This window comes from Camelus dromedarius, chromosome 13 (assembly GCF_036321535.1).
Source record: "Camelus dromedarius isolate mCamDro1 chromosome 13, mCamDro1.pat, whole genome shotgun sequence".
NCBI classification, from domain to species: Eukaryota; Metazoa; Chordata; class Mammalia; order Artiodactyla; family Camelidae; genus Camelus; species Camelus dromedarius.
Window position 1 is genome coordinate 444,080 of NC_087448.1, and position 27,295 is coordinate 471,374.

At 55.3% G+C, this 27,295-nt stretch overlaps 1 protein-coding gene across 2 annotated transcripts; it reads right to left on the reverse strand.

Annotated features, from left to right (window-relative positions):
- Positions 1-1,477: 1,477 nt before the first annotated feature.
- TMCO3 (transmembrane and coiled-coil domains 3) lies at positions 1,478-27,255 on the reverse strand. 2 transcript variants are annotated; one of them, XM_031466386.2, is made up of 13 exons: positions 27,026-27,255; positions 23,081-23,604; positions 21,299-21,478; positions 19,988-20,179; positions 18,657-18,785; positions 16,618-16,710; positions 13,559-13,745; positions 12,756-12,873; positions 5,481-5,676; positions 3,972-4,122; positions 3,366-3,445; positions 2,528-2,677; positions 1,478-1,730 (listed from the first exon to the last, which is right to left on the reverse strand). In XM_031466386.2, the coding sequence occupies exons 2-13, from the start codon at positions 23,522-23,524 to the stop codon at positions 1,617-1,619; spliced, it is 2,034 nt and encodes a 677-aa protein (XP_031322246.2). In that variant the 5' UTR covers positions 23,525-23,604; positions 27,026-27,255; the 3' UTR covers positions 1,478-1,616. The 2 variants fall into 2 exon arrangements, with proteins under 2 accessions (XP_031322246.2, XP_064348995.1); XM_064492925.1 differs by lacking the exons at positions 1,478-1,730; positions 2,528-2,677; positions 3,366-3,445; positions 3,972-4,122 and adding an exon at positions 4,331-4,963 and having other exon boundaries at positions 27,026-27,250.
- Between the last annotated feature and the right edge of the window lie 40 nt (positions 27,256-27,295).

The window sequence follows — 27,295 nt, forward strand, 5'->3', positions numbered from 1 at the left end:
CACCGATTTTCAAATTCAAGACGGCGCTGTCCCTGCCGGCCGGTCAGCAAAGGCTCTGTCCCTGGACTCATGGCTCGTTCTAGCCACACACGCCCGGTGGAGTCAGGATGGGTCAGTGCTGGGACCCTGGGCGGCAGGCAGCCTGCAGCCCCAGGACAGGGGGAAGGGGGAGGCAGGGCTCCGAGCCTTCAGCCAGTCTGGGCAGGGAGGGGCTGCGGGTCCAGGGCGGGGCAGACGGGAGCATGGTTTTGGGTGGCAAGGACCAGAGGTGCGGGTGAGGGCACCACCGGGAGGAAGGGAAGAGGCCAGGTCCTGGGGCTGGAGTGGGGTGGGGGGAGCTGCAGGGAGTCCCAACCGTCTGGGCCGCTAACAGTGATGTTAACTCCGCTTTTGGGGAAAATCTGAAGTCAGCACATGGAGCAGGTCTCATTCGGCGCAATTTAAGGGCTCCTGGCCCCGCCGTGGGTGCCAGGGGGTGGCCTGAGGACAGATGAGGCACCATGTGACGGGCGGGGGGGCCCTCCACGGAGCAGCCCTGCCCGGGTGCCTCCCGCCTGCGCGGGACCCGGAGGGAGCAGCACGGGTCGGCCGGTTTAGAAATGAGTGAAGCCAATGCCAGTGCCTAAGAACAGGGACGTTACATCACTTCTCCACCGACTGGCTTTGCACCAGACACGCCTGACCTCATCTTGACGCGCTTTGTTTTCCTGCAGCTCACCATTTACGTCTGCCGCCCGGATCACACTGGACGTGCCTGTCCCTGCAAGAGTCCCGGTCAAGCCGCTGGGCTCTTAAGGCCGCTGTTTCCAGGAAATCTCCACTCAGTCCACTTCGTCAGGATCAGAGCTTCAGCCGCGTGGTTTCCTAAGACAGGGCACACAATCGCCAAACTACAGTTGCAATCCGAAGTTAGAGCTCAGGCCACGTGAATAGCTCTGTGCTCATCTGACCTCCACAGCAGCGGGGTGAGATGTGTAACCTAACTTAAAAAACTGGCAAAGATTAGTTGAACACAAAAACCTACTAAAAAACAGATTTTCAATACATTCCATTAATTGACTGTGACCATAAATGATCTTTATTAAAGAACGCATATTCTTATGATTCGAAACTAAATGTTTTAAAAGAATGACATACCTAATAAAACTGACATGAAAGTGTTTTATTTAAAATTGTGCTAAAAAGCAAGTAGATGTTTATAAGACATTTGTCTTATTTTAGAAAACATAGGCTTTAAGGATTAAAAGTGACCTTCCAAACCCGTTGCCAGAATTAAAATTTCACATCACAGAAACGTTTAATAACAAATATTGACAGATTACAAGTAAAGTTCAACAATAAATAAAAAAGCCTCAATTTTTTTCTTTACCAAAAGAACACAAACTGATGAAATACTAAAAAGTTAACATAATTTCAGGAAAAGGCACATCCAGGCAAACAGTCCAGGCAGTTTGTAGGAAGGAGGTGCAGCGTCAGCTGAGCGCGACAGCTTGTTTGGGAGATTCTGAAACTCAGCAGTGACACCAGGACCTGTGAGCGGAGGGCCCAGTCCCCGACGTAGGAGGTCGCAGGACGTGGGCAACAGACCCTGAATGTCCACCGGGCCCCATGGGTGCTCAGGGGCTGGACCGCTTCTCTGGTCTCGGCGCACACCTGGCGATGGCCACCCTCCACAGCACCGGGGCCAGGAGGAGGCTGAGCGTGGTCACACTTAGGATGAGGAGATACACCTGCAACAGGTGCGGCTGCGTCATCCCTGCTCAGAAGAGGTGCGCCCACCCCACCCCCCAACCCCTGTGCGCCCTCTCCCTGACACTGAGACGCACGCAGACCGTTTCAGTCTGAGTCCAGCAGCGTCCCCGTGTCCTGTCAGGGGCAGGTGGGCGGGCGTCCCTCAGCGGGTGGGCTTTTTCAGCAGCAGGACTGGGTCGCCTAAGGCGGGGGCAGGGGGCAGACCCTGTCCTGGCTTCAAGCATCCAGCCTTGCAAGTTCCAAAAGGGCAAAAAGCAGCCCAGATGGCAGAAGGGGACCAAGGTCACAAGTAGCTTCAAACAGAAACAACTACGGAGGAGGCCGTGTGCCTACAAACCCACGGGCCCGGCCCGGCGTCATCCCAGCAGACGGGACCCCGGCCTGGTCTCGGGCGCCGAAGGTGCAGGTCAGATGGCATTTACTGCACACCTTCCCGATTCTCAGCACCACCGACACGCAAGCTAGGGCCTTGGCTGTGAGGGCGGGTCTCGTCCTTCACGGGAAGCCCTGGAGGGACCTCGTCCCACCTCCTGACACACCTGCCGCTGCAGAAGGAGCGTCGTGCAGGGTGAGCCGGGGACTCACCCCCGAGCCCACCCCTGCCCCGACCCCTGCTGCCAGCAGCCAGGCGGGCAGAGACTCACCTCCCGAGAAATAACCCGGGCTCTGCGCGCTCTGCTCCCCAGGACCAGAGAGAACTCGCTGCCCTGGGCCAGCCCCGCGGCCACCCCTGCCCCGACCCCTGCCGCCAGCAGCCAAGCGGGCAGAGACTCACCTCCCGAGAAATGACCCGGGCTCTGCGTGCTCTGCTCCCCAGGACCAGAGAGAACTCGCTGACCTGGGCCAGCCCCGCGGCCACGATCCACTTGATATACTGGCTGGTCTTGGGCAGGAGGAGGGACAGGACCAGGGCTGCCAGGACAAACTGTGAGGGTGGCCGGTCACTGGCTTGGCCAGAGCCCTGAGCCCCACCCACAGGGGGACACACCAACCGACAGAGACTGTCCAGATACGCCACCTGGGCCCCGGGAAGCAGGGGCTCAGGTTCACCAGCAGAAGCGGGGCCTTCCCACCAAACTAAGTTCATAGCACTAAACGTCATGCAGCGTTCAGAATGGAAGGTTTACTTTTCATAAGACGTAAGCGAAAGCCAGCGTCAACAGCTGGGAGCGGGTAGAGCAGCTCCGCAGCCACCAGGGACTCTGGAAACCTCGGGTCAGTTTCATAACCGCAAAGCCAGGCAGCTACTGAGCAGGCACCCGTCCCACCTCAACAATGTGTCGTCCCGGAGAACAGACAGGTGGGAAGTGGCTGTTAAAAAGCCCGTTTGCCTCACAGGGTGGGGCAGTGGTTTCCCAGACTCACTCAGGATAGGAGTCAAATCACAGGGCAGGTTTCCCGGAGGAGCCAGAAAGCGGTTCCTCCAGTTCCCACTTTTTCACTCTACATTCTCAGCACAAGTCCTGAGACGAAGGATCACCCTGCTCCCAGAGCCCCGCACGGCTCAGTGGTGCTAGGGGGACAGCGCAGCTCAGGCAGACAGCAGGGGCGCTGCGTGGCCGGCACAACCACAACAGGTGACCTCCCCGTCAGGGCCACAGGGGGGCTGGTACCTTCACGACGACCACCGACAGCGTGAGCACCATCAGGACGGACAGCTCATACAGCACGAAGGTGGGGAACACGTGAAGACCTGCAGGATGGATGTGTCACGTGCTGGGCTCGGGGGCCAGCCTCCCAGGCCCTGGTGTCCCCTCCTCCGTCAGGGACAGGAAGGGTGTCCAAACCTGCCCTCTCACCCAGAGACTCTCAGCAGAGAGCCTGGTGATTCAGTGCAACCCCCCTCCCATTTCCATGTGAACCTCGGGGTCTCCTGGGGCCTTGCGGGCCCAGTGCAGGCACGTGGACAGGGAGGTGCCAGAGAGACGTGCTGTGACCGCAGGTGTGACCACAGCCTCCCTTACCAGCTAGAGACCCAGACACGGGGACTCCAGGCAGCACCAGTTTAGTTTTTGTATTAAAGTTAGGATTTCCTCCCAGACTTCGTTTTGACGCTCCAACGTCAACCCACTGAGCACCACGAAGGATGACCAACTGATTTACGTCCCTGAGGTCAAACGTTCCCTGCTTTTATGTAAGATTCCCCTTCTGAGACCAGCTCCTATGGGAGCCTGCGCAAACAGACGCCAGTGCGGCGTCTCCTCGGAGGGGGAGGTCACCTATGGATGCGAAGAACACGATGGCCAGGAAGTCGCGGACGGGCTCCATGTAGGATGCAACCTCCTCGGCGACCATGTGGCCCTGGGAGGAGACGAGGGCTCCGGCCAGGAAGCAGCCCAGCTCCATGGACACGTCCAGCAGCTCGGTGACCTAGGGGGAAGGACATGCCTCGCAGCAGGCACACGCACAGTGGAGGGCCACCCCGGCCCCTTGGACCTGGTGGGCTGTCTCCACGAGCAGCGGCGTGGCAGGAACAGAGGGCAGCAGTGCGGCTCTGCAGGGCCCAGGCAGGCAGAACAGGCACACAGTTCTTCTGGGCGACAGTGGCCGGAGCTGGACAGCAATGACGGCTGCACCGCATCGTGAATATGCCAAAAACCGCAGAACTGCACACTGACTTGGTTGAAACATGGAATCTGCTGTGTGAATTTCATCTCAGTAAAAAAAAAACTGACAAAAATTTGCCAGAACGTATAAAACCCACAGATGAGTAAGCAGGTAACCAATAGGAAACAACCTGAAAACGCTAACAGGCCTGTCCCTGAGGAGCCTGTCCCCAGGAGCCTGTCCCTGGGGAGCACAGAGTGCTCACTTCACTGGCTGTCGGGGAAATGAAACCCCCAAGGCCGACAAGAAGCCCCCAACAGGACTGACGGCCCCCGAAGCACCGTGTCAGTGAGGACGCGGGCGGGGGACCGGCTCAGCCACCCAGGGAAACCAGCCGCGGACGTGCAGGCCCCACACGGGCCCGGTCCTGGGGCCACACTCGCCTGGAAGGGGCCCCGGGCCCCAGGAACACACGGGGCCCCGGTGGACACAGCTTCACTCCCCACGGCTCCTAACGCCTGTCACACGGCAGCTCAGCGTCCACACCTCGCCAGCCCGGCACCTGCGGCCAGGGCTCCGGGGACACGGGGTAGAGAAGACCCAAGGGCCGGTGGGGACAACTCAGAGTTGTGCTGTCAACTCCTGTCTGACACGGTCCGAACAACTGGAGGAAGCAATGTGAAAACAAGGGTCCATCACAGACCTGAGTGTCCAGACGTGTGAGGCGGGTCTGGGTGTCCGTGTGACCCCGGGCCTCCTTCTCTCTGGGGGCTATCTGTGGTCTGCTGATCCCACACAGCTCAGACATCTCGGGGTCTCCCAGGATCGCCCCGACTCCCTCACGAGAAGCTGTCCTTCAAGTGAGAAGGCTGCTTCCAAAACAAGCCTCATTGCTCAGCTGCCCACATCGTGGGGAAGAAGGTTCTCGTCACAGAGAACTGATGACTGTCCCCAGCTGCTCCTCCCACTTAGGTAGGATGGACAGAGAGCTGAAGCCGGGGTGGGCACCGCCCCAGGGCTCACCCAGCAGGCGCCCGCGGGCCCGGGGAGCACTGCCAGGCGGCACGGCATGCGCAGAATAGAACGCTAACAGCGTTCAGGTAAAACAAGACGGAGAATCGAGCACGGGCTCTTGAGGAACCAACAGCGGCGGACCACAAAAGGCAGGCACTGAGGGTTACCGTCAGCATGAAGAAGGTGAAGGCGGAGACGCCCAGGACGAGGATCTCTTTGTTCCCCTTGCTCTCCGCGTGCAGCTTGCGGCAGTACGGCCCCACGACGAACGTCCTCATGGCCAAGCAGAGCAGCAGGACCGCGGCCAGCGACAGCAGGGTCTGGCCGGCCAGGGCCAGGAGCCGCGCGATCTCCACGGCCACGCTGCGGAAGAGAGCGGCCAACTCACCATGCGACGGCCTTTGCTGTTTCCCCTCCCACCACAAAACAAGTTACCCAAACCACACACGCTTCATTTCTGAATGTTAAAGTAAAACTCCTCAAGCATTAACCTCAGAAAGTAAGTTACTTGAATTAAATACAGAAGCCGAGTTGCGTTCCAGTGAGCACGCGTCACGGGCGCACTGGCTCCCAGCCGACAGCTCACGCGTCCCAGTAGACAGCAGACAGAAGGTCTCGGGAGGCAACGTCGCACGGAGACACTGCTGTGGGCTCAGCACAGCGAGCAAGGCCGGGATCCCAGCAACTTTCAGAAAAGCGTTCCCTTATCCCAAGCCAGAACTCTGAGTTTTATGTCTGTTTAGTCGTGGAGAGGACTCTGTACTAGGCTCTTTTCAGAATATGCTATTCCCAGCTCAATACGTTCTTAAGATCTCAACCCAAAGACCCTCAGGAGAAAGGCACTGTGGAGTATTTGCAGTATTTCTAGCAATGTATTTTTTTGGCCCCAGCTCTCCACTGTATTTAGGAAACCAGTCAGCCCGAAATCCTGGTTTAAAAGTTCCTGACGGAAGACTGAATCTGGCTGCTAAGAGAGAATTCACCCCCGCAGTCAGGCCGATGATCGCAGCTCCAGACGCGTCCCAGGGTGTGTGCGGTGAACACACTGGCCTATTAATGCTCAGGACGGACAGTCCATGTGAGACAGCGGGTCCAAAGACCTGGCAGGAACAGGATGGGCTTGAAGTCCTGCCCATCTCCCAACCCCAGCGGCCACGGCTGGACCCCCGCACCCAGCGCTCCGCCCCCGCGACCCCAGCTGCCCCTCCCCATGGCCCCTCTGCTCCTCAACAGGCCCCGCCCCAGGGTCTGTGCCTGTACATTCCTGCCTCAGAGGCCCTGCCGTCTGAAGCGGTCCCAGCCGCTCCCGCCCCCTCCCCTGCTGTGACCCTCTGCCTGGCTCCTGCCCACACTGGAAGTCTGCTTGTGGGCCCTTCACACACACCGCCCACCCGTCCCAGTCCCTAGACAGGCGTGCTGTCCCACCCCAGCCCGCAGTTACAGTTGCTCAGGTGTCGGGCTGCCTTAGTGAGCTGGTACAGGAGCGCCATCCCAACAGAGCCCATGTCGCGGTGACGGCTCCACGCCAGGCTTGTGTTCAAAGCCAGCGCCCCCGTCTGTCGCACACACTGCCAACCAGCTCAGAAACACACACACAAGAAGCCCAAGCCAATCTCTTTAAAGACGACCCTGCGATGTTCCCACTAGCTCAAGTGTCACCTGTGCCCCACACCCGTACTGCACGTGCACGACGAGGACACCCCATCCTGTGTCCTCACTTCTCCACCTGCTCCCGTGTCGGCAAGAGCTTTGCTCCCGGGAGTAGCTGAGCACGTGCGGCAGCACCTGCCTGCACCACGTGTCTGTGTCCTGCGTCTGCGGGCAGGTTCTGCTGTGTCGGACAGGCTTCTGTGGGCTAGCTCGTGCGTGGCCCATGCTCGACAGACCCCCACCCCGAGCATCGCGTCGCGGCAGGGAGAAGGGCCGCTGGCCCCTCCTCGGTGGGACGGGGAGCATCTCGCACTTGCCTGTTCTCCCTGCTCACCTGCGTGTGAGCTGGGTCAGTCTCACTTTTCTCATTAATTTGTAGATCTTTATCAAATAGGAAACATAACCCTCTGTCTGTAAATCAAGCAAACTTCAATTTAAAAAATAAGATACAACGTGTACAAACACCTCTTTTCCATCTGTCTTTGACCTGCTGACCAAGTATGCTCCTGCACACGTGTGCACACGTGTGCACACACGTGTCCGTGTGCCTGTGTATGCGTGTTTGTGCGGGTGCATGTGTATTTAAACAAAACACAAGACTTCGGTGACGCCGGCCACCCTTCTGGTCCTTCACGCCTCCTGGGATTTGTGTTCTGCCTGAAGTAGAACGGCCCCCACACCCTCAATACTTGGAAATGCTTTCATCCACACTTTCTTGTAGAACTTCTATGGTTTTGCAAGATTTTAATCCTAATAATTCGAATTACTTTTTTTAAAGACATGTTCTCGTCACAGTCCCCGTGTCCTGTTCTTCACCTGTGAAGCGTCTGGAGGGAAGAAGTTCTTTCTTTTAGGACAGATCAAGAATAATTCTGAATAAACCTCGATAACGAGGCAATGTTCATATTAACATTACAACTGATTTTATTTCTTTGAACTTTTTTTACCATAAATTTTCCTGGTTATCAAAATTGGAAAGAGGTTTTCCCAAGTCATACAGAGACGTGTATACAGTACACAGCAGAATCACAGTAATCATTAGTCTACCAGCAGAAAAATCGTTAAAACCTCGTTTATTTCTAGTCTCCATGTTCTTCCTTATGTAGATAAAATACTGAATATAATTTTTAACAACTTTGATATAAACCTCATTCCTTATGAATCACTCACTTAAAGCATACAGTGCAGTGGTTTCTAGCATATTCACAAAGCTGTACAACCATCACCTCAACCTTGACCGTATCTGCCACCTATGCCACTGAGCACTGACCCCGTCCCCTGCCCCTGGCCCGGGAACCACTAGTCGGCTGTTCGCGTGGACCAGGGCTCCACACGTGGCGGCATCGGCGCCTCGTCCCTCCTGGTGTGGAAGGACGCCGGCCTGTGTGGGCAGAGCACGTTTACTCATCTAGCTACTGGGTGTGGGGGCCGCTCCACTTTCCAGCCATCAGGATGCACGTGGCCGTGACCTCTCCCGCACGCCCATCTCAGTGTCTGACTCGTGGCTGCAGGGGCCCCACACTGCTGTGCCACCGCTGCCTTTAAAAAATGATTACAGGATCTGAGACTCATAAGATGTGAAACATCCAAGACACAATTGAAAACCACTCATCACACGAAGACTCGGGAAGCCATGCTTGATGAAGCTCCAACGTCAGGACAAGGGTTCTCTGGTCTGACAAAGATTCTACATCATTTTAAATCATAAAAATGACCCAACAGCAATTAAAAATTATCTTGAAACAAATGAAAAAATAGAAAATCTCAGCAAAGAAACAGAAGTTACAAAAAGACTCACGTGCAAGTCATACCACCAAACAAGACGAAACCTGCTGGACAGGCTCGTGGAGCGGGGGGTGCCAGAGGCTGGACCAGGGAGCTTGAGGACAGACCAACAGACTTCACCAAGTCGGAACGACAGATGGAAACGTGTCTCAGAGACAGACCCCCAGAAGGAGAGGGCAGGAGGGGCTGACAGTCCTGAGGAAGCAACAGGCAAAACCAGTAAATCGGGCAGGAGTTACAAACCCCCAGCCTCAAAGGCGAGCGAGCACCACATGGGATCAACCAGAGGGCGTCGGGACTGAACGCATCCCCCACCCCAGCACCAGAGCCACGGTGCGGTCCCTGGAGGGGCCTTTGGGAGCTGACAGGCTTCCTCGCGGTCACGAGGGGCTGCGACTGGATGAGTGGCCTTGCGAGAAGGGACCAGAGGGCTCTGAGCCCCCCTCCCCTGCACCGAGACACAGTGGGAGGGCAGGTCGGGGGGTTCGCACCCTGATCCCAGACTCCAGCCTCCGTGACTGTGGGAAATGCACGTCTGCGATCAGTGTCTGCTGCGGAGCCCAAACCAAGACACCAAGACGCGTCATAACTAAGCTTCTGAAAACTAAAAGCAAGGGAAACTCCCGAGAGCAGCCAGAGAGCAGCCGTGCGCCGTCTGTGGAGAAACACGGGCCTGAGCCGGCTCCCCTCTGGGGCCACGGAGGCCGGGGGAGCAGTGCACCTCCGAGCTCCGAAAGGAACGGAAACGTCTGCTGCAGACCGAGGGCCGGCGGCCGCGCCCACCAGGAACAAAGGACACCGAGAGGATGCGCCGCCAGCGGCAGCAGGAGTGACCTGACGAGTCCCCAGGCGGGAGGAGACCTGGACTTGAGACGGGAGGAAGGAGAGGACGGGCAAGAGGAGCGAGTAGGACAGCCACGCTCCCGGGAGCTGGAGACGCCCCGTTTGATACTGACGCGGCTTTCTGCACCAGCTGACGTGGTGCTCAGCGTTAAGTAGAGAAAGACAACGATGACGTTTAAGAAGCGGGGGAGCAAAGGGCCCCGAGAGAAAAGGAGGACCCCCATCGCACAGAAGCTGGGGAGACCTTCCACGCGCAGCCAGGCGCGGACGGCAGGCTGAGTGAGCTGCGGGGGCACTGCGATGCCGTGAGCGGCCACAAAGAAATCACACGAAGCAATTATTCACAGACACTACAAACAAATCAAGATGGACCCTTAGAAATAACCCACAGGGAGCTAAGCAAAATGAAAAAAAGGAGCAAGAAACAGAGACAACAAAGCAACAACCAAACAACAAAGTGAGAGCCTCACACCCTAACACGGCAGTATTACCTTAAATGTCAACGGTCTCAACACACCACTTAAAACAGGCAGAGATTTGCTGAGTGGATCAAAAAAACCATCCAACAGTGTGTCGTCTGTAAGAAATTCACTTCAGACACAACGGCATAAGCGGCTGACGTACAGGGTGGGGCAGGTGCACCACTGCGCACGTTAATTTTAAAAAAGCTAGTATTAGACAAAGTGGGTCTCAGAGCAGGACAGTCACTGGAAACACAGGGGGTCCTACAGAGTGACAAGCGGGGCTGCCCACCAGGAGAACGAGACGGTCCCACATGTGTGTGCACCAAACAAAGAGCCCCAGAGGAGACAAAGCAAAAGCTGACGGGACCCAAAGCAGCAGCAGACAGGAGCTGTAACTGGGCTTCACCACCGCCTCCCTCAAGCGGCAGAGCTCCAGCGAGCGCGCAGACAGACCCGAGCGCACAGCCAGCACCCGGGACCCGACAGACAGTGTGAGTACTCTCCTCAACACCACCAAACACGCGTTCCGCTTTCAAGTGACTCTGGGGCATTTACCAGACCATGTCCGGGGCCACCAGATGGACCTCAGCAAACTCAAAAGAACTGGGATCACACAAAGTGTGTGTTCTTACCACAGCGGACCCAAACCAGAATCAATGATGAAAGACAGCAGAGCCGCCAAACACTTGGAAATAAGCAGCATACTTCTAAAGAGGCCACAGGTCGGAGAGGAAGTGTCATAGGAAAGGCTTCAAAAATTAAAAATGCACTTAACTAAATGAAAGTAACACAGTGGATAGAAGTAAGTGAGTGCAGCTAACAGTGCTGTGAAGGCGTTTACAGCGCTGAATACTTACAGCAGAAGAGAAGGACAGTTTCAAGTCAGTGGTCTGAGTTCAGACCACAAGAACCTACAAAAGAAGAGCAAAATACACCCAGAGCAAACAGAAGGAAAGAAACAGTAAAGATGAGGGTAGAAACCAATGAAGCTGAAAACAGAGAAACAAAGAGACAAGTCGATGAAACAAGGGGCTGGTTCTGAGAAAAGAGTAATAAAGAATGAACAGAGGCTACCACTGCGGCTCTTACAGCAAAATGAAAATAAAGAAATTCTAGAAACAACTCCTTGCATTTAAATTCGATAAATGAAACTGAACGGACCAATTCCTCAAAAAACCAAACTAGCCGCAGCCAACAATATGAGTAGATAATTTGAGTAGCCCTGTAACTACTAAGCAAATTGAATCCGTAATTTAAGAAAACTCCACAAAAAGAAACCTCAAGACCCAGATGGTTTCATTGGAGAATCCACAAACATTTAACAAAGTATTAACAGTAATTTTATACAATATTTTCTAGAAAATGGAAGAGGCAGGAATACCTCTCAAATCATTTTATAAACCTATTATTACCCCAATACCAAAACCACATAAAAAGAGAACAGAAAAAGAAAACCGCAAACCCGTATCTCTCGTGGACTTAGACATAAAAAACTCAATGAAATATTGGCAAATTGGATGAAGCAACGCACAAAAAGAGTTCCACGTAGATCATGACCAGTGGGATTTATTCTAAGTGTGCACGGCTGGTTCAGCTTTCAAAAACCACTCAGTGTAAATCGGCTAGTGAAGAAAAACCATACGCTCCTATCAGAGGACGCAGAAAAAGCACCTGACAAAATCCAACACCCCTTCACGATAAACACTCTCAGCAAACTGGGACTGGAAGGGAACTTCCTTCCACTTGACAAAGAACATCTACAAAAATCCCAGAGCTAACGTCACACTGAACGGTGCAAAAACGAACGCCGTGCCTGTAAGATCAGCAGGAGGCGAGGGCGTCCGCTTTCGCCGTCTGGCTCAACAAGGGCCAGCGTCTGGCCAGCGCACGAGCAAGCACGAAAGGGGGGAGGCAGAAGCAAAGAACGCGACGGGCCTCAGCACGCCAGTGATTCTGAGAGAGACTTCAGAAGGCCTGCCCGTTTCTGACCAACGCTCTCCTTTTACTGTAACAGATAAAGCAAGCGCAGCCTCTGGAAGCAAAGCACGGTACTCACACGCACATGGTGTACTTGTTCACGACAAAGTCAGGTTCACAGCCCACCCACGTGCAGCCTACCTTTACGCTTGGCAGGGCGCCCGCTGTCTTCCAAGTGCCTTTATTCCCTCGCAGGTACTCTTGTCATGACAGTATGTGCAACACAACCCACATCTTCCTGGCTTAATTTATTTTTCCCATTTGGCTTCTCTCTCCATGTGAACCTAAGCAAGTGCAGTGTCGGTTTTGGATTATTTCATCCAGAAACAGCAAGAGGGACTGGGGCAACGGTGACGAGGAGGCCCACGATGGCCCTCACACACAAAGCTCACAGACACGCACACGCACACGCACAGCGTCCAGGTGTGTTCCAAGCACTTTCACGTCTCAGCTCACTCACCCCTAACTCCCCTACCAGGTGAGTACTGCTGTCATCTCCACTTTACAGTGACAACGCCGAGGAAGCATGAGGTTGGTAGTTGGCCCACGATGCACAGGTGAGCGTCTGAGCCCACGCAGTGTGACTCCACTGCTACTCTGTGCCTCTCACCTGTGCCACGTAGGCTCTCACTGAGCCTTTGGAAAGACGTATTAAGTTATATTTTGACAAACGAATTATTTGAAACCAGAAAAACAAACTGTGATGTGAAGTAAAGTCCGTACCTGGAGTGTGCGGCGGCCCCCGCCTGGATGAGCATGGGCATGACCGCAATGAACAGCCCCAGCTGCACGTCCTGCACCACCAGCATTCCGAGCAGCACGGCGCTGTAGTCCACGTCGCCTGCTTGGGAGAAGCCTCACTTTACAGCGTCTCAGGTGAAAACAGTCATTGTGCACATTTTCAAAATAACTGAAATAATTTTGATACTTTTAATAAGAATACACACTTTAAAACCTCTTGAGAAGAAACACTGAAACGTTTTAAAGATTAAACAATTTTTTGTAAAGAAAACCTCCAGGGTATTTTATTTCCACTCGTCACTTGTTGCCTAGTTACAGAACCACCTCACTACAAGGTGGCGCGGCAAGCAAGAACAGGACAGGCCTGGACACTGACGCCCATTTCGCTGTGCCCACCCCCCACTGGTCAAGAGTGACCTGGCCACCCCTTCCCGCCTCACCTGCCGGGCAGTGCCAGGCACGCCCCACCCCCCAGCAGGGTCTTCTCTGACAGGCTCCACTCACCGCCTCCAGGTGAGGAGGCCCTGCAGGTGGGCGTCACATTGACCCGCATTCCACAGGGTGGTTTTCAACACAGATTCGTTTAAGTGGGGCCCAAACCACCCACATTCACGAGCACGTAGAGGGCTCTTTCTCGGTCCAGAGGGGTTGGGGGAACAGGGGTCCCTGGCAGGACACGAGCACAGGTGTCCACAGCCACCAGGTGGCCCCGTGGGGAGCAGGCCTCTGGGGCAGATTCACACAGCGGTGATGGCTGCAGCACCGCAGAGCACACGGCCACCCACCTTCCTTCTCGCTGCGGGCGCTGCCCACCAGGAACTTGGACACCAGGGGCGTGCTGGACAAGGACAGGCAGGTGGAGATGAAGACGCTCTGAGTGGGCCTGATCTGCAGAGCGTGTCCCCACAACAGGCCACAGGCCACCATGAGCAGCGTCATGCAGCAGGGCCCCTGCAGGGAGATCTTCCACACCTGGGAGAGAACACAGGGCGGCACGCCAGGCATGGTGGCACCACAGCCGGGACAGCTGCCACCTGCTCGCCCACCATGGGGGTGTCTGACCTCAGGAAATGAGCTACAGGAGCCCCAGGCCACACGGCAGAAGCCCACAGGTAACTGAACAGAGGCCTAGCCCCGACATGGAGCGCTGTCCATCTTCAGCTGTGACTGGCTGACCAGGCCCCATTGTCCTATCAGGAGGGGAGAGGTCCACCCTCAAGAGCTGTTTCTCAAAAGTTCAGATTTCCAGGACTCCTGCCAACAACCCCACACATCCTCAGAAACCCTGAAACAGAAGCCCTGCCGGGGCAGGAACCATGCCGACTGCAGACAGTGCCTGACACCCACGTGAGCAGCCACCAGAGTCTGGAACGCCCGTCATCAAGCAGGAAGAGATACCAGAAGAAACCACGCGCCACCTCCAGTGATGTCGCACCTACGTGAGGAGGAGTCTGGGGGCACCAGGCACCGGGGGCCTTGCAGATAAATGCCAGTCGAGGGCACGAGTGGGCAGGACAGAAGCGTGTCCTCAGGGACAGGGGACAAGGAGGACTTCCTCAACTCAGGCATATCTGACTGGTTTTCCGTCAGGCCTCTGGGGGTTTCACCAATGACCTAAGAGTAGCCTTCCAGCAACTGGAGGTACGTACAAACCCTCCTGAATAGCGCCCACCTGGACACACGCACGGGGGACCCACAGGGCAGGAGTCCTGTCAGCTCAGGACAATCGCAGCGCTCACCTGAGGCTGCTCCACAGCTATGTCAGTCACATACTCCTGAGAAATGAAAGGAAAACCGAAGCAGACCGTCTGCACCCTGGGCCCACGGGCCTAGGGAGGCCGGGAGACCTTCCCGGTGCAGCTCAGGGTCAGGGCTGCCCGGCAGGGGGCAGCCACTGTCTCTGGCACTTGGGGACGTCAGAGCCAAGGGGACATTAGAGACCCCCAGCTCACCCTAGACCAAAAGGCACCCAACAGGGGCCTGTTCCCCAACCAAGCTTCTCCCCTAACTCACAAAGCAGATGTGCCTTCCCAAGCCACCCACCCCCAGGCTGCGTCGCCAGGTGCAGAACCCCAAAGCGCCACAGAGCGTCGTCACGCTGATGAAGGCAGCAGACGTCACACTGAGGAACCCCGCTCTCCCATCCAACACTGACCACTACAGTGCCGGGAAACATACCGTCACAGTCCAGACGAGACGAAACCCGCGTCTCCCCACAATGCGGACGCTGGGGCTGAGAAGGCCGTGCGGTGACGCCGCCCGCCTCGCTCCCAATCCCACAGCTCACCCAGAGGAGCCAGCAGTGCCCCCCATGGGGCCGTGCTTCCTCAGAGCTGCCGTGAGGGGACCCCTGCCCCCGAGACCCTGGAGGCCCCGTGTCCCCGCCGGGTTCCCTCTGCCCCTGCTGCTGCACACACATCCCCAGAGGTCACAGGAGTAATTCGGCCAGTTTTCCTTAGGACCCAGGAAAGTGGCCAATTTTCTTTAAACTCTGGATTCAGAAATTAAGATGTGGAGGTAACCCTGCCAGAAGTGGAAAAGACACAAACGCACGTGGAGAAAACACGGACCCGACTTTGAACGGCCAGCAAGGAGGGCACTGAGAGGAGGAGAGAATAAGCAGCTGACGGGCCAGTGGAGCTTCTACCAGGGAAGGGGGAGGCCGAGGCGGCGGGGCCAGAGAGGAGGCGGCGCTGGGGGGCCAGGCCTCGGCCAAAGCTCGCTGCTGCTCGTCGTGGAGGGACGCCTGGCGTCCCAGGGGGTCTGAGAGCACGGGGCGGGGGGACCGGCAGCCGCGGCTGCCAGGGGCGTTATTTCCCGCGCGTCTGGGCTCCTGGTGCGTTGCCGGAGTCACGTGGAAGGCCCACGGTTTTCTTCTGAATGTAGCATTCTGGCACTTTTACATGTTTCCCTTTGTGACTGCCCATTCCTGCAGTATTTGTAACGGCTGCGTCGCCTCCAGCAAGGAGCTCTGCCACAGTCTAGCCAGGGGACTCGGGCTGCTTCAGCTCGCGTGTAACACACTACAACGAGGAGCTGACCGCCTTCACGGGTTAGCTTTAAAACAGAGCCCAAGGCGCTCACACTAAAGTCTCCCCCCGGACAGACCCGGGAGCGGGAGGCTCAGGGAAAGGACGTGAGCGTGGCGAGCGCCTAGGTCCAGCCCGGGACACTGGCGTCCTCCTCAAGCTGGAGGCAAAACTGGGCGGGACCAGGCTCGTAACCAGCCGCGCTCCTCTCCCCCCAGCAGCCTTCCCTCTTCTGTGTGCGTCTGTGCAAAGACAAACCAGCTCCTCGTTAATTCACTTCCATCCTGAAACACTGCAGTGTTCAAGCCAATAACTCTGAAAGCAAACACATTCAGGAGGAAGTGCTGCTTCCACTGTTTCGGTGTTTATTCACACACGGTCCCAACTACCACTGACCTCTCAGACACCTCGTTTTACAGTGATGGAACAGGAAGTCAAAACCTGCCATTTACTTAGGAATTAGAACCAGGAACCTTCTCCCAGGGTAACACACGGGACGTTCAATTCCTGTGATACTATGGCCTCTGAAGGTGTTGGACCTTCTTGGAGGGACCCCCAGAAATGACTGAATGTATCATTTCTCAGACTTATTTTAGAATTAGTCACATGAAAGCTAATTTCATTTACTCATTGAACTTTCACCTTTTTTTAAAAACTGTTATCTTTTGAAGTTTGTTCCAAAATAACGTCAAACTAAAACGTCACATTCTGTCCTAAACACACTTAACTTGCCAGGCAAGTCACAAACCAGTGTAAACAGCAAGCAGGGGCCGAGGCTCACACAGAGCAATGACAGTCAGACCAACAGGACTCACCTTTCTCAGCTTCTCTGGGGAAAATTCTAGGCCAACGAGAAAGAGAGTAAAGAACACGCCAAATTCTCCTAACGTCTCCACCTGCACGACCGACTGAAAAACAAGAGAGTTTTAACACCATCTGATTCAACACATTCAACAGTCTCCTGTGCTTCACAAACAATCTTGTCCTGACAGACTCAGCGGGACCCCACCCAAAACCCTGCTTTCCTCTGTGTCTGAGATAACCTGGGCTTCCCGATTCTGGTGGGTTTTTCTCCTTTTTCTTGATTAGTTGGAGGGGTATTTTTATTTATTTTCTAGGAACTAGCTCATGATCACCTGTTTCCAAGGTCACTAACTGCCACCGTTGTTTCCATTGGCGCCTCTCCTGCGCGTCCTCCGTGGAGTGGGGAGGCGGTGGCCCGAGTTCAGCGCTTGCCTAGGAAGGGCGTCCTACCCTCCTCTGGGTGGGGTTTCCTCGGGACGCATCTGACCGCACAGCAGGGGCTCAGAGGTGCCGTGTGCTTTCCGAGCCTCGCACTCCCGCAGAGGCTGGTGCTTACCCGCCACGCCGGCTACTCCTGTGCCCTGTGCCCCGCCGGGCACCCGCGGTCTGCCGGCTGCGACGCCTCGGACCCCGCCCCGCTTTCACCCGCACCCCCTCCCTTCACGTCCAAGCTGCCTCAGTCGCTTTACTTTCACTCGGTCTCGTTACTGCACTTTCTCCTCGACAGCCTCTCAGTGGGAAGCTTACTCCACACGCTTATCGTCGTGAAGCACCAGGCTCGCTCCGTCTTCTTTTATGTCTTCTGGGCGTTATGCCTCCTCTCTGCTACTTTCCCCCTTTTAAATCGGGCTGTAACGTGACTTCAAAGTAACACACCTACGCCTGTACTTCCCGACCTACAAAACGGAAGCCCGTTAACTCCCTAGCAGAGGACAGACACTCGGTACTGTTACTCTCCCTCCACTAACCGCCCCACAGCCGCTAGTCGGCTCTTGGAGTTGCATCCGTAGCTACCGTAATGACGTTGTTCTTCCACGGTGCTGGTGATCTACTGGGAAATGGAATATTCACAGTGTCCAGCTGGATCTGTCACCTACTTACTTAGCCTGAATCTGCTTATGTGGTGTCTGTGCCGTTAAGACAAAACGAAGGGGAAAATACATTTTGTTTGCTACTGTTCGCAAACACCCTGGAGAGGAAGCTGGGTCAAGGGCAGGCAAAGGGTTCTCACCTACAGCTTTTCATACTGTGTTGATTGTGTGAAAATTACCTATTCAAACACTGAATTAAAGCCACGCTTCCCAGAGGCCACCCTGCCTGGAGGTGGCAGTGGCTGCACGTCCCCGCCGGCCAGGCCTGCCTGCTGTCAGGGTTAGGTGGCGCTGCCTGTGTGGGGACCCTCAGCTCAGAGGCCCTCCAGCCCCAACACAGGTGTGGGATCAGACAGGGTGAGGCTGCAGGTGGAGCCACCCACCCCAGTCATCAGAGAGGTTCTGAGGACGCTGTCGCCTGTTCTCCGCCTCCTGTATCAGAAGCTCCTTCCGTGTGGGACCCAGCACACCTTTTCTTAGCATTCTCTTTCCATTTTGTCCAAATTGTGTTTTTTTAGGGACACATTTTGAAGCCCACAAAGGCCTGGGAATCTGTCGTTTCTGTCCAAAAGTGTCTTCAGCAAAGGACACAGCCCACTCCCACCTGCTCACAAACGCCCCCAGCAAGAGCAGCCTGACACCCACACCTCAGCTGGGTCGTCCTCACCATGACAGCTTCTCAGCGGGTGAAGCGTGTTTTAAAAATACGTTAATCCAGCACTTTTAGCCCCTTTCAGTGTCTGAACAACCAAGTCCATCACATTACTGCAAACAGAATCTTAAACACATGAACAGGGTCATTTCCCTTGGTCAAGTCACTCATGAATGAATGAAGAAAAAGACTCTCTTATGCTTGAGAGATTTCTTCTGAAACTTCAAAGGGCACCTTCTTTATAAGAAACTGCTATCTTCATTAATTCAAGTTCGCCAGATATTAAACAGTTAGGTTTTGTTCTTACCTTAATGCTGTTGAGTCCCGAGGGTCCCAGGAGCACACCACAGATGATGTATCCAAACATGGTGGGCAGTCCTACTGTGGTGCACAGCCAGCCACAAGGTAAGGACAACATCCCAATGGTGACAATGTCCTGACATAAGAAGAGACAGATGAGAAACCCAACCTTCGTACCAGGTGGCCAGAGAAAGCGGGGCTCATGGAGTCGGCAGGTGGACGGGGCTCTGATGTGGAGGCCGGAGGCGCTCACATGTCCTGGGAGCAGATGAGTCCTGCTCCTCGGGGTCGGAAGTGCCTGCCAGCTCGGGCCCCATCTCGGCCCCCGTGAGACTGGGCGCACCGACCTCCTCTCAGCATTCGGGGCCAGGGCACCCTCACCACTGATCCCCCCACGAAGACCACGTGACCATCACAGTGACAACTGATTCAGAGCAGACCCATCAGCTGTGCTAAAGCTCCTGGTCACAGTGTGACGGGGAGCCGGAGAGTCACAGCCTCAAAATGTCTCCCCAGAAGGCATGTCAATTACCAACAGGGAAGCAGCAGCCCCACCCTTTCCCGGGGACGCTGTCATCCTCAGACGCAGCCCCTCCCAGTTTCCATCCCCGTCACAACCAAGGATGGCAACAGCCCTGCCGACACGACACAGCCAACACGGGGTCAGCGCTCAGGACGAGCCCGTGGGGGCCGCTTGTCCCCTGCAGCCCGCTGGTCTTGGCAGCGTCTGTAAGAGCGGGCTCTTAGCCTTGGTTTCTTTTCCTGAGCAGATTCCAGCATCAGGGAGCTTTGCTGGAGACCCAGCAACTTATCCAGGTCCCGAGCAGGGTGCACCGGTCACCCTCACGCCTGTCACTCACTTGGGTCCAAACGCACTGATCTGGAACCACACCATCAACTTGAAGTCATCCCACGTCCTCCCACTAGGCCTGCCCCCCGCCCCGAGGGCGCAGCCCCGTGGCAGTGGCACCACTGGAGAAGACGGCCGCACCACACACCTGGACAAACGCACGCCAAGTCACAGCCCAACCTCTCTGCCCGGTAGAGTGAGCCGCCCAGTGAAAAGGGCTTTCAGATCGTCGAAGCTCTGACCTCATCACAGCAACTCCTAACTTCGAAAATCTTCCAAATTCTCAAAAGTAAATTAATTTTCACTTTAAATATTAAAATGCCTTAGTCTCTTGGAAGAAATTTTTAAATTGGGAGAAAACGTTTCAAATCACAGAAAACAGAATTCCAGCGGAACCCGTTAGGAGAAGGCTGTGCCCCCTCGTGTGACACCCAGAAAATTAAGCGTCCCCCCACCCCCAGTGGACCGGGTGGGGCGGCGCGGGCAACCTTTATGAGGTGGTGGTCCGCCCGCGGGATGGTGGCGTCCCTGGGCTTGGTGAGAATGTACTGGTTGTTCTGGGAGTCGATGAGCATGCTGAGGCCCAGGTCCTCCTCCACCTCCCGTCTGGTGAGGTTCCGCCTGGAACTGGCCTCCTCCTCCTCCACCCGCAGAACCGCCTCAAAGTTAACCCCTTTGACCTGTAAGAAAGACCCATGCTACGTTACTAAAACCGACGAGACATTTTCAAGTTCAAACTTCAGAGTAAACCCTATACAGAGGAATGATTTCAGCATTCTGTCAAGTGTGGCGAAAGACCAATAGATTAGAAAATCAGGCAAAATTTTTCACTTAAAAAAGTGATTTAAAGATGGACGTGTTTAGGATTTCTGCTACTTCCAAACACCCACATCACCTAACTCGGTGTGTGACATTGTCATTTGTGGCAACAAATAGGTATCTTGTCTTCATCCCCTTTCCCGGCTCACAGCTCCCAAACCCAGGTAACTTCCTGAGTGATGAAGACCGATGGAAACACCTTTTCTTACATTTGGTCTTTTGTCCCCAGTTCCTGAAATCACACCAGAACAATAGGGGTCAAGAAAGAGCTTCTTGCTGTTCATGACAAGCCGCTCTTGACCCTACCTGAGCTGCTATTAGCCAGGTAACGCTGGAAAGGACCCAGGTACCTTCAGGATGGGGCTGGTCACCAGAGGAACAAGCCAGTTCTGAGGGCGGACCTTCAGCCCCACTCCTGATCTCGGGAGGACAGCAGGGCCGGAGGCTGGGCTCATCACAAGCCTCGTAGCGAAGCCAACATAAACGGCCTTAAAGCATGGGCTTCAGAGAGCTTCCAGGGCGTTAACCTCCTCTGGTTTGTCACCACTGCCTGACCCTCTTCTGGGTCCCCCCCCCGACTCACAGTCAACCTCTGGACTCAAGTCTCGTCTTTCTAAAGAATCTGGAATCTGTTATAACGGGTGAGCTATCTGACAGCCTGCCTCAGACCTGAGACAGCTTCATGGGAGGAGCGGGCTACTCCGCTGGCAGGTCCACCCCGATCCCGACTGGCCCGGCCCGGCTTCCCTGAGACCAGAGCCCGAGCCGCCTGAGGGCAAACCTGGAAACGGAGCGGGGGGTGGACAAGAACACGGGGGCAGTCGGGGGACGCCGTGTCCCTCTGCTAGGCCACCCCATCACCTTCTAAGGCACACAGCACTTTCCTCTTCACGTTCCAGCTGCACTCAAAACACACCTGCAAACAAGCCCCACGGCACACCCGCTCGGGGAGCCCAGCGGGCAGGGCGGCAGCCACTCACCGACTTGTTGTCATCAAAGGCGTGCTCCTCTATCTCCTCCTCCAGGCGGTCGGCCGCCCTCCTCACGTCTTCCAGGATCTCGTCAAGGATGGATAAGCTCTTGTTTTGATGCTGCAGGTGTTTAAGGGCTTCAGCTTGACGTTTTTCTGCTGCCAGAAGCTCCACGTATTCCATCTCCTCCTGGTCGTTTTGAGAAACAGAGAGCAGTACTTACCAAGGAGCAAACCAGGACATGGCTTCCACCCAGATGGCCGGCCGGGCCCTCCGCGGACACACACTCTCCCGGGCCCTCCTGGGCACGAACGTCAGGGAAGCCGAGGGCCCGGGTCCCTCACACATACGGAGCACCATCCCGGGGACACTCCTCACACTACACGTCAACGAGGCAGCACATGACTCTAGGTCGACTCTGACGGCCACCGCCTCACACACCACCACTCCCCAAACACAGTTACGCTGCAGGCGCGGCGCCTACTATGCACAGCGCCTACTATGCACAGAGGTACAGCTGTACTTTAGAAACCACTATGGCACTGGACAATTCAGCTGTAAATTTCCAAGCAGAACACACACAGTCAAACTCCAAGTTACAAAGGGGAATATTCCAGAAGAATCTGACAGCGTTAATTACTCACAAAACTGATGGGCAGTGCTGGTAGGAGGTTTTAACACATATACATTACACAACCGTCTAAACTCAAGCTGCCTTAAAGCAACAGCCTTGCTACTAGAGCAAGTATTTACACTTAAAGAGGTGGGCAGAGCCGGCACCGTGAGCGGCAGGGCAGCCCCGGGGCGCGCGGCGGCCTGGGCATCTCCACTCAGCAACCAACCGCCCCCCCGTGCCGCTGCCTGGACCCCTCAGAGGCAGGAACGAGGGCCAGCGCCAGTGGGAACACCGTTCATGTGGGTCGTAGAAAGCAGGCATATTGGATCAGTATCACCCACACTCGTGTTTGCTCTGGTTTTATAGTAAAACTACCTCAAATCGATACCGCTAAAAATCCGTCTTTAAAACTGAACACTTTTAATGTCTCAACTGCCCAAAGGATCTGGTAAGGCAGGAGCCCCTGCTCTGGAGACAGCATTGCGGTCTATCTCCCAAAACGCACAACAACGCAGCCTGCGCAGCACACACGCCAGACGAGACGCCCAGTCAAGCTGGCGGCCGCCCCGACCAGCTATTACCTAGTACCATACTTCCACCAAAAACACCGCAGTGCGGTTAAAAAAGGAAGTTCACTAAGTTTGTGTCTCCTCTACTTTTCAGGCTGTGGGATGATGCCACAGCCGTTCTATGGAGATGAAATGACGCTTGTATATTTAAAGTTCCCGGCACATAATGGACGGTTAAATGACAGCTTTGAAAGCTGCACAAATATCACACGTGACACAGGGACAGCTTCTTCTCATCATTTTAAAACTACACTTCACCAAAATCTTTAATTCAAATGCATATATTTGTTTAAGACAAACTTTACTATTTTTGTTTTCAGTATGTGGACCCTCACACTACAAGGAATTCTGGTCAGAAACTGGAAATGTTGGCCGCAGTTACAAGGGACTTATTTCCCATCAGTTTTCTGGGATGACATGAGTAGCGAGTTTAAGTGCCTGGGGTCTCCACCTCGAAGAAGGCATTCGGGAAGATGCAGAGGGATCAAATGCAGATCTGCGAAGTCTCTGTGGAAAGGGACTGACTCTCCTGCCCCTGCTGGGCCGCAAAAGGCCCGCACGGCTCCCACTTGCCACCGCACCCCGCGGCCCACGCCCGGGACTGACCTTGATGGCCGCCTCCCGCAGGGCCTCTAGGCGCTGACGGCTGCTCTCCTTCATGTTGACCACGTCCCTGTAGTCCCCCTGCAGGGCTCTCTGGAGGCCGTGGATGGCCTGGAAGACTGAGTTTTCGCTCTCATTCAGCTCTTTCTGGAAGATTTCAAACGTGTGCACCTGGAACAGCTTCTCTTCATCCGAGAGGCTGGCGTCAGCTTCCACGGCTCTGATTGCATTTTTCAGTTTGTTAAGAACCACAGTCTTCTGGCGAAGAAGCCCAGAGAGCTTCCTGCACCCATCCAGGACCCACCGCCGGCCCTGGGTGGCCGCCGCCCCTCTGCCCCGGTGCAATTTGATGGCTTGCCTCGCCACCTCCTCATGCTCCGCGGCGCCCGCTGGCAGGGGAAGGGGCGGGAGCAGCAGCCACAGGAGGAGCCCTCCCAAGCCCCACATGACTGGATCCTTGAGGACAGGGCAGCGCAGTCCAAAGACGTCTGCTGAGCTTGACTTGCATGTTAGATGCACATTTTGAGCTGAAAAAGAGATTTACGGTCACATATAGTTGAACAACTCATTACTGAGATTAAAGTTTTAATTACTAAAAACAATCACTTTTCTGAGGAAAACGTCATTTTTCCTAAGTTAACATTCACATTTGAACAATTTATTACAGCTGGACTGTAGTCAAATACTGCGTCACAGGGTGTGGTACCTGGTGGACAGTGGAGATGAAAGGTTACATCCAAATTGAAAGGCAATTCTTTTAAGGAAAACTCAGCCTCATGTATCTCCTAAATCTACCCTGTGCAAAAGACAAAAACCAACCCTATCTAAGAGCGTCTGTGTATCAGAGGCCAGAAAACACCACCTGCTCCCCACCCAGGCAAGCGGCTCCGGAAGCCAGCGCTGTGGGTGCGCAGGGGAAACTGAGCTACTCCGACCGGCTCTGCTGTGCTGCTGGCTTCCCAGAGTCACCCAGAATTCTGTCCAAATCGCCATCAGTCACAGTCAGATGCTAGCAAGATGTCAAGGACAGAAAAAAGAAAAAAACCCACAAAATACAATGACCAAGAGCACATTCTGTGTCCGATTCCCAACTCCTGGTCCTCTCCCTGAGAAGTACATACAAATCTACCCTGGTCTGCAGGGCACAGACAGGCCCCCTGGGCGCGAGCCCCAGGCCCTCGGGTGGGCAGCGCCCAGAGGAGGGCGATCAAGGGGCAGGTGGAAGCTGCATCAGAAGGCCACTGAGACAGGACTGCCTCACAGGCAGGAGAACGGGGTGGGGATGGGGGGCAGGCATAAGGGAGGAGTGACCACCACAGGAGACCTTGGGAAGACACGCTCTAAAACACACCCCTAAACCCAGCCACTAGGCCCAAGTCCTTACTCCAAAAATAAAACAAAACTTGCTGTTTCCACAGGACTTGTTTATTTCACAACATATCTATTACTTTAATTTCACCTGTAAACCCAAAGTCTAATGAGTTTAATCTGGTTTCCCAGGCAAAGAAGATTAGATGCAGCAAAAGTGAGAGTGTGTTTCTAGAGAAAATTCTGATCAAACCGAGAAGTGACGCCAGTAGAAAGTGCAGACCAAACAGAGCTTATGAGAACACAAAAGAACTCGGCCGACAGTAGCAGCCCCGGGGTCTGGGGAGGGCTGACTGCTCTACACACCTCAACGGACCCTGGAAAGACCACCACAGGAGGATGGGAGAGTGGCCGATGTTCAGAATGGCAATCAAAAGTCACCCACTAAGGACTGTTCTGGCTCAACATTCTGCTTAAAAAGTCAGGAGACTTCCATTGCAATTCAGGTTTAGATACGCTGGCTCCTAACGTTACACAGACCTAACACATCCAGGACTCTGAACTCCCTGCCTCCCCACTGAGGCAGGTGAATGAGAAGGGGCTGTCGGAATTACTCGAGTTCGCTTTTAACACAACTTAAAGTAAATGTTAACACCTTAAAAATAAATAATTAACCTATCACAACCTGGCAATATGGTTGACTTGTTATTTTAATGACTCACTTAATTGCTAAGCTTCTACTGTTTCAAAGGAAAGAAAGAATTAGAGCCTGTCTTCAGGACGGTCACTTTAAACATTTTTCAAAACGAATACTTTGTTTGTCTGGGGTCTGGGAAGCAGAGGCAGTGGCTGTAACAAGGCAGCAGGAGGGACCCTGAGGAGGGTCAAACTGCTGCAAAAGAATCTAGTTTATTCAACTCACTAGCATAGCAGCCACTGTCTGCTGGGCAGAGGCCAACTGGGCCAGGCTCTTGGGACAGCCTGCCCCAGGTGCCCTGTCCACCCAGGTGAACCCGGGCCCTAAGTGTAGGGGCACTGACCTGGTCCAGAATGTGCCCACCCCAGGCTCTGGGCAGGAAATTCTGGAACAAGCAGTATGGATGTGGCTGGAACAGGTCAACGGGTATAGCACTAGTTACACCTCTAAAAAAACGAAACTGAGGAGTGTTTGTAGCAGACGGTTTAAAATGAGAATTCCTTCCTGACACCTCCAATACCTCCAGGTCGGGCACGAAACAGGCAACTAAGGAGGAGCTTGTGGAAAGGCCTAAGGGAGAGAAGAGACCCCCCCAGTGGAAGGAGCCCACCTCAGTGTAACTTGCGGAGGATCTTCCTGGAAGAGCATACTTTACACTTTAACAAACTGAATGAAGTACAGTATACTTCTTAAAATAAAGCACTTACAACCCTGTAAATACAATTTATGGCTGATTCGTGTTAGTAAAGGAACTGGAGATGAGGTAAGAAAGGGGGAGAGGAAGGAAAAAACACAAACAAGAAAAAAGTATTTCACGTTAATCAAACCCTACAAAACACAATCATTTCATTAAGTAACCTAATCACTGAGACACTAATAAAAGAAATTCGGACACTCTGATCCAAAAAATGATCAGAAAAACGTATAAATGTGAGAAGGCTGTCAACTAAAAACGTCCCTCCCACCAGGTTCTACAATGTCAAGTCGTCAGGCACTGGAGTCGCTGACCCACAGCGCAGCCCACAAGGAATTCGGGCCCAGGCATCCTGTGCTGGGGGAAAAGCAGGCAAAACCGAGTTACACCTCAGGGAAACACACAGTTACACTTCAGGGAAAACGTTTAGGAACCCGGATTCCTGCCTCTTCCACACTTAGGAAAGCACTAAAATCATTAGCTGACACCGTTCCTGGGACCAGCAGCAACCTTCCACGGAGACGCGCGCCGGTCTGCAAGTCCCCTCTCCGCGGTCACGCCAGCGCGGCTCCCCACCGCCGGAGCCGTCCTCGGAGCGCCCGCCCGGAGCAGCTAGATCCCGCAGGAGACGCACTCGCGGCGCTCACCGTGCGTCCTCATTTCCGGGGACCAGGCGAAGCCGCCTCGTACCTGGATGAGCGCACGCTCGAGCCCCAGGCCTGCACTCAGGCGCTGACGGCGACACCCGAAAGGAGCCTGGGGGCAGGTGTGGAGCCGGGACCGCGAGGGGCCCGCGGAGAAGCGGCCTCCTGCGGCCCGCTCACCCCGCACACCTGACGCCGGAGGGTGCAGACTGGTCCAGGCGGCGGCTGGCGGCGTCCGCAGCCTCACCAGCGACTCAAGGCGGGCGGCGCAGCTCCCGCCGGCGCCCCCATCGCACCCTCCGGGGCCGCACCTCCACCGCCATCCTGGGGCCACCGCCAGGTGCGCGGGTCTGGAAAAGGGCCCGCAGGTGCAAAACCGTCCCCGCGCACCGCCAGGAGGGGGGCGAGCGGGCCGGGAATGAGCGAAGAGCCAGGCGGGGAGAGGAGACCCCCGGGGAGGGGAGAGGGGACCCCCGGGGGAGGCAGGCTCGGGGCGGAGAGGCCCCAGGGAGGAGAGACCCCGGGGCAGAGCCCGGGAGGGAGCCCCGCGGGGCGCACTTCAGGCCGCACCCGAGGCCCAGCGCCGAACGCCGCGCAGCGCTCACCCGGACGTTCCGGCCGCTGCGCGTCCAGGGCTCGGCTCTGCGGCGCGCGAGGCTGAGGGCAGGACAGGGACACGGCTTCTCCGCATCCCTTCCCAGACGGCGGCGGGGCCGCCCCAGGGGCGGGGACGGGGATGGGGACGCGGTCAGTCACCGGGAGGCCCCTGGCCGCCCGCAGCCCTCTCAGAACGCCGTCTGCGCCGACGCAGCCAGGAGAGCGTCGCGGCTCCTTTAAGGAGGCGGGGCGTGGGTTCCGTCGGTCTCCAGGCGGCG